Source organism: Gavia stellata, chromosome 21 (assembly GCF_030936135.1).
Source record: "Gavia stellata isolate bGavSte3 chromosome 21, bGavSte3.hap2, whole genome shotgun sequence".
In the NCBI taxonomy this organism is placed as follows: Eukaryota; Metazoa; Chordata; class Aves; order Gaviiformes; family Gaviidae; genus Gavia; species Gavia stellata.
In genome coordinates this window covers 4,957,660-4,979,178 of record NC_082614.1, presented here as the reverse complement: position 1 = coordinate 4,979,178, position 21,519 = coordinate 4,957,660, and the positions used below count along the sequence as shown (strand labels likewise).

Here is a 21,519-nt window from a genome sequence, read left to right as displayed (position 1 = left end):
GATTACAGCAGTTCAGCAAGGATCCTCTCTCTACCCTGACGCTCTGCCTTCTCATACCAGGAATTCCACAGTGATGACCACAGCTTCTGGAAGATAACAAAGGGGTTTTAGGCATCAACAAGGATAAACCAAGATTTAAGAAAAAAACCAAACGGTCAGAGGATGGTATATCCTTTTATGCAAAGGAGAAAGGGACAGTGTCCTATTCCTATCCACAGATGGAAAATATCCGTGCGTTTTCTGCTCTGTTATGAACAGACATAGGAAGAAATGTAAGCCTCTGCTTTTGAAATAAATTGTGCTTCTCCTGTTTCAAAAGGCACTGATATGCCTTCAGGAAGTAGGTAAGACTTACACCTATCTTACAAAAAAGGTATCTAAAGGAGAGTGAATTGTCCAAACTATTGAACATGTCTCTCTACAGAATATTGTAAGGGTCCTTCTTACCTTATTTTTTCACCTGACAGTGGTTTACCTATTGAGTAATTTTAAACAAAAAGTATCCCATGCCTCCCTAAGAATTTAGAACAGAACTGTGACACTGTCGACTTTCTTGATTCTCTTCATTCCATTCGATCACAGCAGTCTAATCCAAGCTGGCTTATTTCCCTGTTTTCTAACACTTAGCCTGGAGTATTACCTCTTAATTACTCTACAGCAGCCATGATTAACATCATTAATTCAACAGCAGGGAAAAAAATACATATATATATATATATATATAAAAGCAGAAGTGTGCATATTGAACTGATGTGATGATGCATAAAATATTGCTAATATGGTTTCATCTTTCCTGTTCAGGAAAGAATTGACTATTCCAAAAGTCCTGGAGAAAGAAAGTCTTTTTCCTAGTTTTGTTTTCCTTCTTCATCTTATGGATTTTCTTAGTACTTTCTCTGTTTCATGTATTTTTGCCAGTACTTTTCACAGAGTTATTTTGTTGCCTTATGTCCCATTCCCTAGTAATTCACAGTCCTTATTCCCCACTTGCTTCTTTTGCATTCACATAGTTCCCTCACTAGATCTGCAACATTTGTTGAGGTGTTATGTCTCCCACTAATCCCATCACAGAAGGAGTTACATTTCTGACTACTTCCTGCACTTCCTGAACAAATGTTCTCAAGCCCTAAGATCTCATTCTCTCGTTTGCTAAGAGAACAACTGTGGTATTATCCCCACCCTTTGACTTGGTTCCCCTGCACAGGCCTAGCACAGCTCAGTACCCTTTGGGAAGTATGTTTTATTCCTCAGCGAGTGCAGATAACATAATCTTTCGATACAATACATTATCAGACGTTTCAAAAAAAAAACAAATGTAAGAACAAAATGTATTATAAAAGTGATTTTAAAATAGTTAAAGGTCCACACATTTACTTTTAATTCCAGGGAGAAAGATTAGATCAGGACAGAGCATTAATGAGTTCAGTCAATGTCAGTTAATATACACAATAAACAAGCGTGTTTCATTTAACTACACCTTAACCTCTGAATCACTCCTGAATCACTTCTGGGGAAACTTGTCGTTCAGGCCCATCAGCACGGTGCATTTAGACATCAAAGCTAATGGCTCTTGCAATGCTTGTAGCAAAGCACCTAACAGGATCAAATCCCACCTGCTCTGAGGTTTTACTTCCTGCCAATCTTACCATTATATTAGCTCAGGATATATGTACATTCCAACAACTCAGTCAGCTAATATTATTGCTATTACATGAGGGCTGCATCTGGATCTCTGCTCAAATTTTACATATTTAAAAATAAAAGGCTTTCCTCTATACGTCTAAGATACTTATATAGATACTATGCTGCTGTCTGTGGTGCTGTGAAAAAAGCAGAATGACATGAAGATGTTGTACACTTGATTTAGGCCTAGTCAGGAGAACAAACAAACATTAATCACAAATGCAAGGTAATCACGTCAGCCAAGAGGACCATGTCCTAAAGCACGGAGGATGTGGAAACACAGCAGCAGGACTCTGGAATTCTTTTCCTACTGATTCATCCTATGAAACTACTCCCCTACCACCGTCTGAAAATGGTAATTAGCTACTTCCCAGTAATGTAGCATCTATGCATCTAAGGATGCATCTAAGAGGGTGGAAACCAAATAATCTCTGTAACATCACCTCTGTGCTGCTAGGATCCAGGCAAGGGACACCAGAGTAGGACCAGATGTTACCGCACTACGCTGCCCGACACCTCACTTGCAGGAACAGCATTGTGCCTGTCCTATGCCATGTCCCCCCGAGTAAAATCCCTGCCCTGACACCCCCGGTGCTCCCTATCTGTGGTCAAGGACTTACCTGCCCCTCAACAGCCATGCTGGGAAGCAGCTGAACCCCAACCGCCTCATCCTCAACTCCCCAAGAAGCAGTCCTCTCCTCAAACCATACCTCCTCGATACCATACCCCCTTTGTGGAGCAGCCTTGTCCCCATACCACAAACCCTCAGGGACAGCCCTGTCCCCACACTACATCCCCCGGGAAACGGCCCTGTGCCCACATCATGTCGTCTCAGGGACAGCCCCGTCCCCACACCACATTGCCTCAGGGACGGCCCTGTCCTCGCACCACACCCCCCAGAGAACAGCCCTCACCACATCCCACATCCCCCTTTGGGGAACAGCCTCGTACCCGGTCCCCATTCCCTATTTTCCCTGAGGAATGGTCCCATCCCAACACACCGTATTCCTTCAGGTAACGGCCCCCTCCACCCCGCGCCGCCCGGGAGCGCCCCCGTCCCCTCACACCACCCCCCGCCCCGGCCCCGCTCTCCCCTCAGCCGCGCCGGCCCCGCCCCCCGGTCGCCGCCGCCTGGCCCCGCCCCCCGCCCGTCTCCCGCCCTCACGCGCGGGACGCAACAGAGGACGCGGCGGCGGCGCGGGAAGATGGCGGCGGCCGTGGCGCGGGGCGGCGTGGCTGTGCTGCGGCGGAGCAGGTACGGGCACGGCAGGCGGGGCGGCACCGCGCTGCCCCCCGCCGCTCGGCGGCGAAGGGACTGGGGCTGGGGCTGCCCGGCCTCGGCAGAGCTGGGGGCGAAGCGGCGGCTGCTCTCTGACAGCCGGCACCCCGGGGCGGGGGGCGTGAGGAGGAGCCGGGCGGTGGCCCGGCCTCCCCCCGGCCGGGGGCCGCAGCCGCCCCCTCCTCTCCGGCTGCCTCGTTGGCTGACGTTTCCCCGGCGGGGTGAAAAGCGGTTGTGTCTGGTGCCTCGGCCCTGTCCCCTGGGCATGTGCAAGGAGTCTTGTCCGCCTCCTCCGAGCTGGAAAGCAAGATGAAGGTTTTACATTGTTTTTTAAGAAAGAAAAGCGTGCGGCCTTGTATAATTTTAACTCAGTTTCATAGCCATGGCTGTCAGTGTCTAAGCGCTCAGGAGGAATTGTTAGATGGGGCGGCTGCTGCCCCCGAGGTTACGTAACGCGGGGCAGGAGCTGTGAGGAGAAGCACCGCGCGGGAACCCGGCAGTCGTTTACAGGGGATAGTCTCTTGAAGCTTGTGCTTGTCACAGCAACGAAACGGTGTTAAGAACACTGTTTGTAGGACACAATCCTGTGTTCTTAGGCAGAACACGCAATCCCCTTACTTCGCCTGCTCTCTCAAACCCTGGAGAAAGCCCCCCGTGCCCAGGGCACGCTGTTACCGTCCGGCCTCGGTGCCTGGCAGGGGCGCGTTGTCCCTCGCCCCGCGACAGCCGAAGTCGCCGAGGGGCTGCAGTTAACATGGGGTCCCGGCAGTTCCCGCTCCAACAGCCTCCAGTCGGGTGGCAGAGGCAGGAGGCCAACGCTCTCCTGCATACTTGTACCCCTCAAGGTCAGGCTCTCGGGAGCAGGGAAGGTGAGGCTGACAGTAAACTATTTAGTCTCGCCATCTCTACCTATTTTTAGAGAGATTTCAGAGTAAGGAGGAGGCTGGTTTTCCCATGTTGGACACCAGAACCAATTTTGTTAAGAGCTTAGGGTCTGCAGTTAATTGTTGCGTCCTTCCTCCGTGATGATCTGTCTGCTGAAGTACCAATCCCGGTATGCCCTGTGCTGCCTTGGCAACATGAACAGCTCCTGGATGCTCCTGTGACGCCAGCGCAGCTAGTTTTGTTCTGGCTGTGCATTTTTTATTCTTAGGTCATTCTGTATCAAGACTAATGTATGTCTTGAGAATACTAGTGCTTTAGGCTGTAACTAAGTTTTAATATTTTTTCCCCCTAACTTTTTAGGGTTCTAAAACTTTTCTGATAACTTTAAGTCTAATGCTAACTGGATTAGTTCTTAGTTTTTCGACCCCTTAGAAGTAGCCCACAGACTCCCAGCTTGCTGATGGGCAAGTACTCCTTTTATCCCAGGTGTTTTAATATGTTGTAAAGCAGGCCTTGTAATACCGCAGATTAGTGTAGGTCTGGTGTATGACCCAAGCGGATCACCTGACCTCGTTGTTCATTATAAAATTACATCATGTTGCTATGTAAAACATACGGGTTCTGCAGCAGTGTGGGATGCTTTTTCTGTCTTGCTAAGGAAAATAATATCCTGGGAGATGATGCAGCAGCGTGGCATGTTTAGCACCTGGTTACAGGAATCTATGTTTTGGGGAGGGACTGTCCTGTCACATTTGGGTTCATACAGTGGTTTTAGTAAAGACCATGAAGCGGAAGGGCAGAGTGAAATATTACTGACACCGTGTTGTGGGGATAAGTGAAAACTACAGCTATTTGTCCTTGACTAACATTAAAATATTGTTAGCGAGTGTCTACTAGTATCATTATGTGATTTCTAGACAAGAAATCTGCTATTTGTAGACTCCTTTTCTAAAGAGATAACGTCTATATGTAACTCAGTAGACACCTGAAATTAATTCTTAAAATTCTTAATAATCACTTCCTGGAATTGAATCATCCTAAATGATGCAGTAGCTTGTAAGCTCATGAAGTAATTCTGTACTCAGTGTGTATCTGATGAAGAGCAGATGAAAGGTCAGAGGGCCAAATGAAGACATGCCGGGAAATGAGTGGGTTGCACAAAGACCTGCCAGACCTGGTTCTTCCTGAGGGACTGAGCCTGCTGGTGTGAGAACACTGCCTCTCTCCTGCCCCGGCTGGGGCCTGTCACCCTCTAACAGCAGAGTGGGTGTTGCCATCCTCAAGTACTTGTCTAAACGTGCTTATCTACAGACTTTGAACAGGGGTAGTTCTCGTACAATTGGATGGATCCTTTTCAGATTTATTAGAAACATGAAGTGAAATATCATATATTAAACATATGAAAAATCCTGTTTGAACCTTTTCCCTGCTTTGGCCAGTTATAAGTCTATTTCATGTGTTTTCAGAGTGGCAGAACCGCTCGCATTACAGTTCACCAGTGTACAGAGTGGTAAGACAAATTCTAAAGAAGAGCTTCTGTGCCTGGCAGCCGTTTTACTTTTCCAGCTGTATCAGTTGGTCTAATAAATGACATTACTTCTTCACAGAAACCGTAACTATTCTACGTACTCCTCCTCCCCGCCAGCATGGTGAGGAAGGAGGTACATGAACCCAATTCGTTAGTGTCTTTTGGGGTAGCTGCTGTTGTAGGAGGTTCATTACAAAATTTACCATTACATTTGCAAGCAGAATTTGGTTTGATCAGCATGTCTGAATTCAGCTTTGCCGATTATAAACATTTTCTTTGGATGGAAGTAAATACATGTTAGCTGTGTTGTTACAGAAGATAATGAAGCTTGTGCTATATATGTTCCCTGTAAGTAGAGAAATCCTGTTTTAAACATTTTTGTTTTCCCCAGCAAAATACAAGGAATTTATTGACCTTAAAGGAGTTGTTTGCATGCTGTTGGATCAAATTGGTCTATGTTAAACTGGAAGCAGATTTAGAGAGTAGTAACCCTCATCAGTTCTAGAATCGCCTATTTAAAAAAAAAAAAAAAAAGTAACAAATAGATCACTAAACATGTACGCCAGGGCAGTGCATAAAACAAGATGGAAATAGATGATATTAGCTTGCTTTTTTAAAAAGACTCAGATTGTATTCACAATCACAAACATTTTAGAACTCCAAACAGGCCAAGATATGATACATCATGACAACATAACTAGTTGCTTGAAGAGGGCTATTGCCAATTTCGGCACATACAATACTCAGAGGAATATCACTGTTACAATAGAATTAAGCTGAAGAGGAACATTATGTCAATATTTGGTAAGAAAAAGAAAAGATAAAATAGATGCAACATTAAATAAATATCTGCAGGAGCAGTTGGATTGTCAGCAGCTGGATTTTTAGTTTTGGTTTTTTTGGGGAAGAAATAGGCCAGAGGGAACAGGCTCGGTGAAAATTTTATGATACTTTCAGGAGGCTTTTCCTCCTATGTTATTCAGTTTCTGATTATAAGATTATCAGTACATTGAACTGCTTACATTTGCATTATTAAACTGTTTCTCATTTGTTGTATTTGCAGTTTGCTGACTGGGTGGAACTTCCTTATACATGAGAACCTGCGTGTTAGAACTGGAGTCCTGTGGAAGCAGCCACCTTCTAGGACATTTTTCAGTGGTAAGTGAAGGCTTGTATGTACCCAGTGTTTTTAAATTCAGGGTTACTCAAAGTTAAGCAAATTACAGTCACATATTGGTGAATATGAAGTTCCTGAGATTAAAGCAGAAATGGGAGTCCAGCATCAGAGACCTATTCAATTAATGGCATTTCGGTGGAAACAAGCTTGCAAATTATGCTTCACTCCTTTGGTGTCTTGTTTTCCAGAGAGTAAAAGAAGTGTATTTACCTATTTCATAAAATTCCTTATGAGGTGTTATTCATTGTTTGTCAGCTATTTTGGAATACTTGGATATCAAATGTTGTAGCAATAAAAAATTAAAAAAAAAAAAGCCCAGAAATAATTTCCTTTAAAAAGAGGAGCATTTTAGACAAGTAGCTTCCCTAGCCATGGTTGAAAGCTTCTTCTCTGTCCTTTTAGAAGTGCCATCTGTTCCACAATGATTTTATAGGAGCCTTGCAGAGACACAAATCTGGAGAGCGGTTTAGATGCTATGTTTATTTTCTGGGGTTTTTCCTCATTATTTTTGTTCACTCTCACACTCTGCTATACCTCTGTGTTTTTATCAGAAAGTAACTGGCTTGCTTTGTCATTGTGACATCTGCTGCCCTAATGGTCTCTTTTAATGTACCCCCTTAAGGGTATTAGCCTTTTTTTAAGCTTCTTTCATACTTCGACAATCATCCTTTTCACTGGGATTATCACTTCTGAAGAAACCTGTGTAACAGGGCCAGCAGAAAAGGAGCTAGGTTAATAAAGTGAATGGCTGCTATGATTCTATTTTCTCTCTCTTCCCTCCCCCCCCCGCCCCCCCCAGGGAAATTTCTATTAGGATCTGTTTCCACCTTCCTTGGCAATATATGTTTTTTGACAAGGTTGCTATTTAATTAGTATGTTTAAACGTTACAATAGCTGGGCAGCTCTGCATCCTTCGTACGTGCCTTATTGTATGTAAACACAATACAAATGCACCTTTCTCATATCACATCCATCTCAGCATACTAATGAATCAAGTTTTTCCCCTGTGAGCATTTCTGGACAACTTAACAACATGCCATAAACCAGGAACTAGTCATTTAACAACAGTGTCACTTTCTTGGCTTCAGGTCAGCTGTATGCAAAATGAGGGATTTCATGTTTCCCTGTACTCCCTACTCTCAACAACTGAAGGAAGTAGAATATTTTGTAAAGCAAATTTAATCAGATAGACTGTGATACTAATAATGGGTGCTAGAGGAAGAAGGACTCTGGGGAAGAGCATATATAATGGAATCTCTTTACATGTAGCTTTTAAACTTCTCCAAACATCTAAAATTTTTCCAGTGAAGATGAACTCTGTATAGCAAATTAAAACCCATTAAACATAGGTTTATTTTTCTTAATTAACTTCTGCACGTTACTTAGTTTTCTGAGGAGGCTACAGTTGAAAAATAACTTTTGTAAAGACATGCTACAATTTAGCAGAGAGATTGATGTTAGGACAGTGTTTTTATATTAAACCCCCCCCACTTTAATGAACTTGCTGAGCCAATAGTTCGTGTATTTCCCACACCTACGTTGTATCATTCTCCTTCATTTCGAAATTTGAAACTTTTTTACATCAGTTTAATAGTTTTGCATGTCCTGCGAAATTTTTTAAGTGTTCTGTTGCTCTAGAGTGTTCCTAGCAGGACAGCACAGCGAAGTAGCAGGCCAGGCATGCTTGTATCTTTATTTTGCTGGACGATGTCGTGAAGGTGATGTGAAAGAGTCTGCATGGATGTTGGCTGAGAGAATCTCTGTAATAGCATAGCTATGAATAACGAGCCTGACAGCTAAAATTATAGCTGTTGTCAACATGAAAGCCAGTGAAATAATGCTAGACATGAAGTGACTGACTGAGAACGGCAACATCAAGCTTAATATATAATGGATAATAAGAAAGTAACAGCACATACCAGCTGGGAGTTTGTTGAAAACTGTTGAACTGTATTACCTGCTTTGTAGTGCAACTCTTATCAGCTATTCACCGTGAGAAGTCTGAGGAATTCAGACTTCAGCAGTTTAACAGGCCTGTAAGAAAGAAAAGGTATAATTATCCTTTTATATTTCAATCTATACTTGTAACTGTAATAAATCAGGAAATCGAAGTAGGTTTACATGAAATGTTTAAGAACTGATTAAAATGATGCACTTGAAGTTACTCTAGCTGGTTAATGCTGTGAAGATCAAATGCTATTTCTTGTTTTTAATAACTATTTGTTTGTAAACTTGTAGCACATATGTGGTCATATATTAGTATAACAACTGCATACAGTTTTCAATTTTTGTTTCCTTGCCAGCTGAGGTGTTGATCCTATTTTCTATAATCATTTCTTTGGGTTAACTTGCCTGTCCAAATCCTTTGTCTAGCATGTCATATATGGATATTTCATTATTGAAAAACATGCTTACACAGATTAATAGAAACAGCAGCTCTTCGTTGTCTAGAAATACAAGTTATCCTTACAGAAAAAAAAATCTAGGAAGCTGAGACACGTAATGCAAAATTGTTGATCACATGGAAGAAAAGGTCATTTGAAATTAGCTTTGAGTTTTGAACAAATTAACTTTTTAGCCAGCCATTTTCTAATCCATTGAAATTTCAGATTCTGGTTTGGATTTAAATCTAGATGACTTGCAAATGATATCATTAGAAGAGAAGATAACTCTTTAGTTTTATCTCTGCCCCTTATAACGGCTTCCTCTAAGCGTTTGTATCCTTTCCTAGGAGAAATTCTTAATTTGGTCAGAGTAATAAAGCAGTATTTGTATCATTGCATCTGATTGCAAGATCATGGCTTTGGTTATGCAGTTTGCTTTCTCATCCTGCGTTTTTTTAATGTTTCTGAGGGAATGAGTCTTTTTCATCCATTCCAGAGAAGGAAACGGTTACTTTCTTTTTATTCTCATTTGCTGAACACACTCAGTGTTTAAGAGAAACCTGAAACAGGTTAGCCTTAGCTGTGAGGAGCTCAGATCTAGGGTTCAAAGCATCCAGAAGTATGTTACAGTATGTTAAAAGTCCTATGCCTTTTTCCTCTTGTCCTGGACTTATTTCTGCTGGCTCGTGTCAAGACATGAGCTTTCCTCATGTTCTCATGCTGCTTGCCAGAAAGCTGCAGTAGTGTTAGTATCATTAGAGAACATGATGTTCAGCTGAAATCTCTAAACAGCACCAACTGCCTGAGCATGCTATTGTTGCCAGAATCAGTAACTTATCGCTTTGTTTTGGAATTTGTACATTTGTTGTGTGGATTTCATTCACGTCTAAAAGGTGTGGAATTTTATTTTGTCAGGGCAAAAAAAGCTTAACAACGGCGTGTTGGGTGTCTTTGCCAATGACCGCGTTTTGGATACCAGTTAGAGAAGTGCTGTTGCATTAATGCTGGAGATGGGGAAAAGTCAACTCTTCAAATCATTTATCAACAAATTAAATTGTGTTTGCTGTGGCTTGTGGAACATCAAATGGTTTGGTCTCTAGCACAGGAAGAGAAACGTTCACATCGGTGTAATCAATAGAGGCTCTTGAAGTGAAACAGCCTCTCCCTGGGTACAAACCAGAAAGAGCTGTTCCCACTGAGGGGATTTCGTTTGGGAATTTGCTAAGCTCTGGTGAAATACCTGAGCAGCTTTGCTAACTTAGAACCAAAGATGTGGTGGGAAGGGAGTTAAAGGCTTTAGGGCTAACAAGTATTGTTGGTCTCTGCGCAGATGCTTCTATTGAAATAGTGATGTGAAGTTGAAAGGTTGTAGAGGCTTTGTAAACTCAAAATAAATAAAATACATTATAAATAAATATTTAGCTGTTCTAAATGATCCCTGTCCTTTATTGAGCGTTGTTCTTTACGGTAGAATATTTTCTAGAATCTTAACTGTAACTGTAGTGGCTGCCTTGTTTGTTTGTTGGGGTTTTTTTTCCAGTAAGAATAAAACTGTTTTCATATTATGATGCATTTTAAGATACAAAATTTGAACAATGTTTTAAATCACACATGTAGGAAAGAAATGAGCAAAAATATTATTTTTGTAAAACAAAATGTGAGCAAGAATTACTTTTATTGGGTATTTTTTCACAGCATCACGGATGAAGAATAGCTGAATGCTTCTAATCACTCTACTACTTAGAACTAAAGCTTCCCAGATTGCTAAGCCATTATGCGTTGTCTCTGTGTGTGCCTAGAAATAGATTTGGTGTTTACTGAATTCCTTTGGTTGTTAATGCATCCTTTCATAGTCAAACCCTAAGCCTGACATTGATGGAACAAGATATAGTCCATTGTTTTTGATTCCAGCTCATCCATGTTAATGATTGTTGTGGAAATAACACCAATCAGTGTCCAAGAATTAATTCCTTTGGGCATTTTCTCTGTCAGGTAGTGACTTACACTTACTGCTGAGAACCTTCAGAGTGACAGATAGAAGCAGCCCAGACTAATACTTACTTAGCCCATTATGCCTGAACATATTTGTTTTCTTTGAAGATTTTGCAAGGGAAATACTTCCCACCCCTGTGATTGCCCTGTGTGGCTGTCCTGCTGCTTAGTGGCAGCGCAGTGTACTTGTATCTCACAGGTGACATGCAAGGCTTGTGTTATGCAGGAGAAGCTTGGTAGTTCTCAGTAAGAAATAGATGTAATACTAGATGTCAGGTTTTTTTCCGTGTGGTGACCTGTATTACAGCAGAAATGTGCCTATTATCCTGTTTACCAAACCTACAATAAAGCAGGTCATCATTTCCTTCCCTCTTACAGTTAGCTGTACAATTTGGGGATTCCCTAACTATAATGAAAGCTGTAATGACTGAGAAGCATGAAGCTTCACAGTACTACAGATTGTTCCCCAGCAACTGATTATTCTGTAGAGTAACAACATAGAAGATCTCATAGCTGGAAAGTATGATAGTGCTTTCAGGCAGCTCATTTTATATATTTTTGGGGGAAGAATGTTGGAAGGCTGTGGGGCGGTGGGGAGGGGGATGAGGTTAAAAACACAGATGACCAGTTAGTGTTCGTCAGCTGAGTTTCAGTAACTTGGTAAGCTGCAATAACTGGAGTACTTAGGAGAATCTATACATACCTTCTGTATCGTAGATTTCTGATCACAATTTCATCACCTAAGCTGACATCCCTTGCTGTACATCATAGCTTTTTCTTTACTGTGTAATTGTTCTCTTTCCTGAAGTCTGGGTTTTTCTGTTGCAGACAGGAAGAAGCTTCATACTGCTCCAGTAGGACAGGTCTTCCGCCTGCGCCCCTTCCATGTTCTGGTAGCTACAGGTGGGGGATATGCAGGATACAGAAAATACGAGGATTACAAGTTGGAACAGCTGGAGAAGAGGGGCATAGAGGTGCCTGTGAAGCTTGCAAGTGAGTGGGAGGTAAGAAACTTGGGGCAATTTTGCTTCTGCCACGTTTGATGCAAAGCTCCATTGCTTTCATTCCACCAAGGGAATGTTTCATTTGTCCTCTACTGCTGATGCATTTTTGACGAATTGTGGAACAAAAGTTTCTGTCGCTTAAGTAACTATAATTTTGGCTGAAGTCAACATAATGATACATTAGGAATTGCTGGCGTCTCCTCCATCTTTTAGTATGGCTGACACTTTATTTTTTTTAAATACTTGTCAAATAGGAGGTAGAGGGGATAGTTAATCAAGTGATTATATTATGTATTTTGAATAAAAAGATGTTTGGTAGGCGTTAAATCATTCAGCCGGAAGTCATGTAGTCCAACCTCCTGCTTAAAGCAGGGCCAACACTGAATTCAGACCGGGTTACTCAGGGCTTTGTCCACTTGGGTCTTAAAAATTTCCAAGAACAGAGATTCAACAGAGTCTCTGGGCAGCCTGTTCTAATGCTTAATTATCCTCGTAGTGAAAACTATTTTCCGTATATCCAGTTAGAACCTTCCCTGTTGCAATTTATGGCTGTTGTCTCTCCAAATCCCCCAGTAAAGAGCCTGGTTCCATCGGCTCAGTAACCTCTTCTTGGATGTTGGGAGGCTGTTGTTAAGTCCCTCCTAAGTCTTCTCCAGGCTAAACAAGCCCAGTACCCTCAGCCCATCCTCATGGATCATGTGCTACAACCCTTTGACCATGCTGCTGGCCCTTCACTGGACATGCTCAAGTCTATCAACATCTTTCTTGATCCTAAGAAAACTGGACGCAGTATTCCAAATGTGGTCTAACATGCACAAAGTAAAAGGGAATGACCCTCCCTTGGGTTCTGCTCCTCTATGCTGTTGGCCTTCATCACTGCCAAGGCACGATGCAGACTCATCTTCAACCTACTATCCAGCTGTGCTCCTGAGAGAGCATAAGGCATGCATCTGCAGGAACTGATGGAGCTGTGGCTCTGCTTAGTGCAATGCATTTTCTCATTTTCCTCACCTTGCATTGCAAGGTAGCAACTTAAGCACATTATGCTATTTACTGAATTAAATACAGAAATCAAAATAGGCGAGACTAAAATTACATATTATAAAATTCAAAAAGCATTCAGTGCTGAGGGGTTTTTTTGTCCTAGTAGTTCTAGCTTTGGGTACAGCTTGTGCAGTAGTTGTAGGGTTTACCTTCTCACTAGCTGCTCAATCTGTGCAACTTCTGACACTTCGCTTACTTCCTCTATGCCTTCATGCCTTATACTTTACAAGAAAGCTGAGACAGTGTTAATACCTAGTTAATAAAAATCTGCCTGTTTTCTTTGTGAATATATAGCAAGACCTTTTTTCGTAGGTAACATCTAGGTCTGTAACAGCTCTTGCTGATCCTGAGGGATTTTTGCCTTTTCCTTCTGGATTCCAAGTAGTTTAGAAATTAATGTGGAATTGCAATATGTATATCAGATTCATAGGTCAAATACCCATTGCAGCATTGAAGCAAGAAACGTTTTGTAATGTCCTGTAACAGCTGTATCTCCTTTGGAATATTAAATATATTGTACAACTCCATGTTAGACAGTTTAAAGTATATGTGGTATTCTTCCAACAGCCAGGTGAGTGTCTGCTTCAGTGCCATTTCTGAAGGCAAGGAGTTAAAAACTCTCGGGTTGTAGGACTGTGTAGGAGATGCTTCAGTATGACCTTTAGCATCCCCTTTCTTTGCATTCCTGAGCACGCTGCCAGTTTGTGAGTGGTTTGGCCACATGCCTGTGGGGGTCTAGGCTGGAATCCCTAAATTCATTTTTACTAGTGACCCAGATCGGGTATGATCCGGACAGTGTAGATGCTCATGGCTCAGGCTGTGATAGCTCCTGAGAAATTTGACTGTAAATCTGTCTTCTGTATATTCTTTTCCTGCTGAAGCTTATTTCAAACAGGTTTTATGTGCTGATTAAAAAAGAACTGGTAAGTGTCCATGGAGTGTTTCTTTAAAAAGGCCGTGTCAGTTCAGTTTTGATAATTGAAAACAAATGGTCTTTTGTTATTGTTCATACTTTTAGGTATGAAATTGGGTAATTCCCTTCTTAAATTTGCTTTCTTTCATTATACCGATATGCTGGTTTGTTATTATCTGATGGTTATTATTTGGTGAAGCTAAGAGTATTGCTTTTGATGTAACAGCTCTAAAGGATTTGTTTTCTGCAGTGGGGAGTCACACACAGAATTGCAAAGATAAGCAGGGCTCCAAATGCAGCAGATACTAGTAGGAGACACTAGCAAAGTTTCCTAGTCCTTCCTGATATGCTTAAGTTCTGTTGAATGCTTCTGTGGGAGGGAAAGGAAGCTTGATGGTTATGAGGAAGAAGAGAAACTGTGTTCAGACGTTGCAAGAAAATTTCCAAACAATGAAGGATTCAAGAAAAATAAGAGCTGCATTGTTCCTTTTTATTGGAAAGTGGAGTGTCTTTTTTGCTGACCTATCATTTTCCATTATTCTGGTTTTTTGCATCACTGGAAGCACATTTAGGAGTGTGGAAAAAAAGGGGTGTCGTCTTGTTTTTAGAGCAGAATAGGCCTTTGCGTAGGTGAAAAGAGACCAAGTGCGATTGAATGGGCTTTGAAAGAGTAATACAGCACAAGAAACGGCTGCACATGCCCTCAGTGCCGAGCCTGCAAGTTCTGATTCCACAGTACCAACCCCGTGTTCATGTGAGAACAAGCACCATCTTCCACCTGACAGCTCTGTGTGTGAGGCAGGTTTCCTTGCTTCTGAGCAGAAGATACGAAATAGGTAATCATTATCATGTTATGCAAGCAGGGAATCTCTCCCTGTTGCAGAGGTACATACTGGTATCATCATAGAAGTATGCATAGGTTTTGATGGAATTAAAAAAGAGTATACTCCTGTATGTTTCTGTTTTGCTCAAACTTTGTAAAAGATTGGGGGGAAAAAAAGAATCTGGTTTAAATCAAGTGTCCCTTAAGTTTTTCCACAGGGAAAGATGAAACTATTGTTTCTTTAGCATAGGCCTTTTCTTCCTGTAATTTTCTTAAGAGACATTATGTAGCTAATAGCTTGAGCCGATTAACGCCTTAGTGTGTCTCCTGCTGTGAATACCAGTGAGGATCAGCTTTCATTTAATTAGATGAGGTAAAGCAGAGGGCTTGGAGGCAGACAGGTAGATATTTATCAGATGGATGGAAGCTTATCGTTTTAAATCCTTGCTGTCACAGAACGTTTCCTGGCTGGGATCTGCATGCATAGCATGCCATTCATATGCTAACCAGAGGCATTTTGCCTCTTCTCACCTGGGCACCGGGGCAGTGTTGACATAGGATCAAAGGATTACTCAGGGAAACCTTGGCCAGAGAGTGAGTTTGGATGAACAGAGTGACCAGATGAACAAGAGTTTTTCTCCAGGGAGAGGAACTTCTTGTAGCTGTCCTTTGCTTCCATAGTTTGTTCTGTTTCGTGTAAGCAAAAAGCAGTGTTTGTTGGAGTGACGTGTACCAGGAAAAACACAGTGAACCTTTAAGGGAAGTGAGCTGTAGTGACATCTGATAATACAGGTGACAGGTTAATACACAGTTCTGTCCTGGTCGGATGGGCCACAGTTTTTAAAAACAACTTAAATCAGTGAGGAAGTGCTTGAATACAGGTTTAAGATCTTGATTTTCAGAGGTAAGAACAACGCAGTCTTTCCTATTGATACTAAAACCCCCTCGTGTTTGTGTAACAGAGGATACTGGATGCTATTTTGGCAGTACAAGACACAAGGTGCTTTTCTTGGCCCAGAGGAGACACATTTAGTGCTATGGAAGGAGGTGTGTATCAAGTTCAGGAAAGAGCTAATAATGGAAAAATCTCTGATTTATTTTTTTTTCTAATCCAGCTTTGGAAGAATGAACTATAATCTCCAGCTGGTTGGTCTCTTACTCTTCATTCTTGCTGCCACGTTCTGATGTTTAGAGTTTTATTTGAGCAAACATGCAATTACAAAAAAAATTTCTTCTAGAGTGGCCCGATGCACGTGACAGAGATGGTCAGGAAATGTTAAGAGGGGTGACATTTCAACAGCATCCAAATGTGTGAAGGGTGTGATGGTGTAAATGTTTTTCTCAGCTGCCCTGGAAAACTGAACCGAGTAAAATCAGTATTTTTGTAATCTGACCGGTGAGATGGCTTTTTGCCTGTGTGAGTCTGTTCTATCTCGTACAACTTCCTGAGCATCTTGCTGGGATTACGGAGCAATCTGTCTGAGCGTTTCAGGAGCACTCGATGAGGCTGCAGTGGACTTTCTTGCTTTGGCCGAGAACGCCTGTGTCGGCTCGCGTTAACGCACCGAGACACCACCCAGCCTCCGGGGAAGCGGGGCCGCACACAGCGCGCTGTTCCCTGCCGCGGTCGCCTTCCCTGTCGCCTCGGCCGCTGGCTCCTTGGGAACCGGAGCGGCGATCAGGGGCCTCCTCGCTCGCCGGGGGCGTCCGGCACCCCGCCGGGCAGCGCCTGGGGGCCTCCCTGGGCAGGCCCCTTCTCCCGCGGAGCGCCCGAGGCCCAGCCCGCCGGGCTGCGGACCCCCGCCCCGCCCCGCCCCGGGGTGCTGCCGGGCCGCGGCCGGGCGGGACAGCGTTGTCGCCGTGTTCCGGTCCCCTCCGGTTTCTCTTCCTTTTCGTGCCTCCCGCCCTGGCTCCTCCTCCGAAGGGGGCCGGGGCCCTGCGGGAAGGCAGCCGCTTTGGAGCGCCAGTGGCTGGGAGGCGAGGCGGGGGAGGGCCGCCTGCCCTGCGCCGCTTCCTTAAGGCGAGGACCGGCCGGCGCCGGCATCGCCAGCGGCGGGGAGCGGGCGGGAGCGCGGGGCGGCTGCGGGGCCGGCGCTGTCCCCTGCCCGGGCGGGCCGTGCCGCGACCGCCGGGAGGTAGGTGGGGGCCTGCCGGGGAGGGGGTGCGGGTGGAGCCCCCCCGAGAAGGGGCCCGCGGAGCCTGGCCGGGCCGGACGGAGCCCCCCGCTGGGCCGGGCACAGCCCCCCGCTGGGCCGGGCACGGCGGCGCGGAGCGCCGCGGGGGTCCGGGGGCGGGAGAGCCGCGGCCGGCGGCGCGCTGGTGGGCTCTGCGGTCCGCCGCTTTGTTCACGTGCCTGAAAACCGCTTTAAAAGGGCGGGGCGGGGAAGGCAAAAAGCCGGGCAGGAGGAGACCGCGCCCGGCCGCCGGCGCTGCGGACCGGCATGAGGTCAGGGCTTCTGGGCTTGGGGGGCGGGAGCGCGCGGTCTGGCCACCGCGGGCAATGAGTCGCTGGTCTCCGGCTTGCTGGGAGTCCCGGGAGGGGTGTTCCAGAGTCTCGACTCCCTGATGAGTAACCTCGTAGCAGATTTAAACAATCAGCCTCTGGGACCAGCGTCGTGGGAGATCAGAGTCCCCGCGGTACCTTCCTCCGCGGCAGGCGGGGCCGGAGGAGCCGCCGGCAGCTTTGCTCAGCTTCCGCAGGGTTCTGCTTTGTTGGGAAGATGCGAGGGGGTTTGTGCCCCCGTTAGAGGCTCCTTACAGAACAGAGAGGTGGCTTTACAGGTATCTTAAGCTAAAATATATGTGCTTGCCCCCGTTAGAGGCTCCTTACAGAACAGAGAGGTGGCTTTACAGGTATCTTAAGCTAAAATATATGTGCTTTTTTTTAAACGTGCAATGCAAAATGTAACTACAAGAGAGTAAAATAATTCAGCGTATTTAAGGTGTCGTCAGTTCTCATGTCACTTTGCCAAAGTAAATAAAACTTTTTTCCTTGCTTCACGGAAGAGCTCTTTGAGACTATATAACGGGCTTTTTGCACAGAATTCGGGTTTAAGTTTAAAAAAACACCCAACCTTTTATGGCTAGCTTAAAATACCACTTTTTCTTCTTTTCTTTATAGAATGCAACTAAAACAGCAATGTAAAATTAAATTAAAATTATCAAAAGTTTTTTTTCTTTAATAAATTAAGAAAAAATACAGAAAGCCTTCTTGATATGAACAGTAAAGAATTTTAGAAATTAAGGGTGGATAAAGTGTAGTAGCATGGTACATTTCACTAGCCAGTACCAGTAAATCTGGGGAAAGCGGTGAAGTTGGCCAACTCCTCCCGCCCGAGTGCTACTCAAAAATCATGTGGCCTTGGCAGAGGCTAACTCTGCACTCAGGCTCCCCAGCAGCATGAGAGCAGCCGTCTTCTGCTCTCGAGTCCAGGAGTTCCTGTCTGGGTGTGGAGCATCCAGTGTTTCTTTTGCTGGGCTGGCTCCGGAGAAGGTTGGGTGGGAGCAGTCTGAAATTAAACAGATACTGCTGGGAAAGGAATGGAGCCTTTAACAAACGGTCACTGAGTACCTCTTCCCCTGATAGCAAGACCTTATTTTTGCTGGCACTTAAATAGAATACAGCATTTGGAAGCATACGGTGCATTTTTTAAATGGTAGTACTGTTACCAAATGTAGAAAGTGTGACCAGAGGGCTTTGAGCACTCAGACTAGCACATTCCAACCCTAATGATTCATGCTTATGATTTAAAACTGAGACTGCAGGTTTGAAGCTCAGTTGCATCTTAGTCTTTCTTGCAAATGCCTTGCTGTGTTGTTTTTTAAAACTTGAGGGAAGGGCTTGAGGTAATAGTGAAAAGACAAGTAGTTAAATGGGGTCACCAGATTTGATGCTTGTTTGAGCTGACAGAGCAGAATGGTGTTGCATAGCTGGCAGATTAGCAGTTCTCTATTAGATAATAATTCTCTAGGGATTTATACCTGCTGATAACTGCTGCTTTTATTTACCTAACATGGATTCTGGGTGAGTTCAGACAGGGGCGGAGGGGGAGTTTGGTGCTGATGTCCAACCTCCTACAAACCAACAATCGTAAGATTCTTGTCTAAGCTAATAACACAGGCTTTGTGGCACTGCCTGTATCACGATGAGTCCCACTATTGAGATGCCATTATATGAGTTCCTCTGTCACGGGCTGGTTGATCACCAGTTCTTGTTCCTTTCCCCACAGAAAGTAGGTAAGCTCAGGGTGGATTTTTCATTTCAGTCTTCTTACACTGTAGGAACTGTAGATTGCTTCTGGGGCAGCCGCAACAGGGATGGCAACTTGCCATATATGTCAGCGTTTAAGCAGGACTCGGGTATTTGCATCTTGGTGAACGTAATGAGGTCAGTAGAACAGAACTTAAGAGAAACGCAGGTGGTCTTACTCATCTGAACTCAGTGTTTTTAAGAAGTGGAAGAAAAAAGCTTCTAAGACCAATATTTCTCCGTTCCTGGAGAGGAATTTCGCTTGCACCATGTTTTTTGTTTTGAACTGAAGGGTGGTAGTTCCCGCTGCATTGGGCTGTCGAACATTTCAATGTCCTTTTGTTTTTAGGGAGCGGGTGTGCTCTTTAACTTGTTCCATGCTTTCATAGAATCAGGCTTGTTCAATCTAGAATATAAAAATTTCTTGAAAATGTTTTGGGGGATAAGGTTGAATTTCTACTGAAAGAGCTTGTGGGTTTACTTCCCTTAAGGGAAGAGTGCTGAAGAAAATGTAGATAAGGCTTCTGTTTGCTCTGTTGTCTTTCTGCAAAGTCATGCATAGGTGAAGGTCCTGAAAGGAGGAGATTAGACCTTAGACCGGGGAGCAGGGTGCCAGCCTGGCCTGCGGGAGCTGGGCACGGCCAGGTGCTGCGGGTTGGGGTGCTCTGCCTGCTCCTGCCTGGCTTTGCCGGTGCCGAACGAACGAATGAACTCTCCGCAGTTTTGTGAAGATGTGTGTTCAGTGTGAAAATGATTTTCATTTTGGTCTGATGAAGTGCCTTTTGAAATGATATTGTCAATTTCACTTGTTTCTATTTAAAATTTAGTATTTAATAGTGGTAATTTCTAATGTTCGTGGCAAATCAAGAGAAATAGCTCCCCTGTGCTCTTCGTTGCTTTTCTTTGAAGTTTGATGGGATTTGGGTAACTACTTTCATCACTTTACTATACAGATGGCTTCATTTTTGTTGTGTGGGAGTTTCTTGTGCCAGCCAGAGAAAGACTGAACGATATTTTAAATAGGAAAACAAAAGAAGTTGGCACAGGGCTCAGAGAGGAAGGAGTATGTTTTGCGTGCTTTCAGTTGATCTTAAGTTTACCTTCTCTCAATTAACTGGATTTTTTTAAAATATGCAGTTAAAGTTCAGCTCAAACAACAACATACACGCAGGTCTTGGAACTTCCTGAGATATAGAATACCATATAGCAGTTTTCTTCCTGAAAAAAATACTCTAATGCAGGGAATCTAGAGGTGTTTCTAGGGAATATCTGTAATATTTAGAGTTGAAGGCCAATCAAAATGCACAATTCTTGCTAGACTACTTTCTTTTCAAGGCCTGAGTGGGATGCCATTAGCTAGTTAATGCTAGGTTTTCCTGCTGGCCCTCCCACTTCTGCCTTATCCCTAATACAATACAACCCTTTCCCTCACATCAGAGCACCAGTGCTCTTTCTGATCTCCTCTGTTAGGCATACAGCTTTCATGGTGCTTAGAGAGCTTTGGAAACAAGGAAATTTTTTAGATTTTTTTTTTTTTTAAAACCCAGACTTCAACAGAAAATGTAAATGAAATGGACAGCCACTAGAGAGTTAGCCCCTAAACTGTTCTGGGTATTTGGCTTAATCTTGAGGTGAGAGATGTGGCTAGCTGACTTCTGCTTTCTGAACCAGGGGTCCAATCCAAATCCAGTCAACAGGAGATGCAGAAAATGTACGTTGGAGATGTGGTCTGCAGGGTCAAAGAGGGAAATTTCCCTCTATGTATATTCAGAATGCTCAGATAGAAATACTGCAGCTTTTTGTCTTTAAAAAACAAAACCGAAACAGCTTTCTGTACTCAAGTTTCGTATTTTAGTTCTACTGGACATAAAAACTGTCATAGTACCGAGAGTCACATGATAGACATGTTAACACTTCTTTGACACCCCAACCACAAGCTGGCCCTAAAACTGGCTTATTTCATTATGTATCTGGGTATTTTTAGAAGAATATCCTTTACCTGCTCCCTATGTGAGTCTTTTGAGGTGGAAAGAGACTTCAGGAGATGGATGTTGGTGTCTGGCAAAGATTGTAAAATAGAAAGACATTCCTTTCCTTTCTCTTTTCTTCTTTGCAAGCTGGACATTAAGAGAAGGAAAGGATTTTTAGTGCCCAGCAGTCCCGAGCTCTTTTAGCAGCAGCAGCTGCACTGCAGAATTGAAGCTGGGAATTATCTCCTCCTCTTCTCCACCCCACTCCTCCTCCCAGCCTCGGATTCGGGCTGGCTCTGGGGTTAGCTGTGCAAGGCCAGCTGGCTGCTCATCTGACTGGAGTGCATCGCTGCCCAGCAGCCTGAGACTGCAGGGTGTTTTTTGGAGAGTTGAGTTTCAATGGCCACCCTGACTAGCGAGAAGCAAGGACTGCTTATACGGACAGCTCGTTTTTATCTTGTGCAGAGTCGGCTTTGTAGTGGGATGTTGAAATATGACACAATGCCTGTTTGTTTGCAATAGCTGCAACCCTCGTAGCAGAGATTCAAGTGGGAAACAGAGGGGGAATCCAGAGACAAACCAGCGGGA

The 21,519-nt window shown here is 43.9% G+C and overlaps 1 protein-coding gene across 1 annotated transcript; it reads left to right on the top strand.

Annotated features, from left to right (window-relative positions):
- The first annotated feature begins 2,888 nt into the window (after positions 1-2,888).
- Positions 2,889-21,505, top strand: LOC132318914 (phosphatidylserine decarboxylase proenzyme, mitochondrial-like). Its single transcript, XM_059827909.1, has 4 exons — positions 2,889-2,938; positions 6,439-6,533; positions 11,757-11,932; positions 21,454-21,505. Exons 1-4 carry the CDS (start codon positions 2,889-2,891, stop codon positions 21,466-21,468), a joined length of 336 nt encoding a protein of 111 aa, XP_059683892.1. The 3' UTR covers positions 21,469-21,505.
- Positions 21,506-21,519: the final 14 nt, after the last annotated feature.

Bases quoted from the DNA above. Each gene is read 5' to 3' on its own strand.
- LOC132318914 (XM_059827909.1), top strand. From the start codon at position 2,889: ATGGCGGCGGCCGTGGCGCGGGGCGGCGTGGCTGTGCTGCGGCGGAGC. The intron at 2,939-6,438 runs GTACGGGCACGG...TTGTATTTGCAG, and splicing joins GCTGTGCTGCGGCGGAGCAG to TTTGCTGACTGGGTGGAACT. The intron at 6,534-11,756 runs GTAAGTGAAGGC...TTTCTGTTGCAG, and splicing joins TTCTAGGACATTTTTCAGTG to ACAGGAAGAAGCTTCATACT.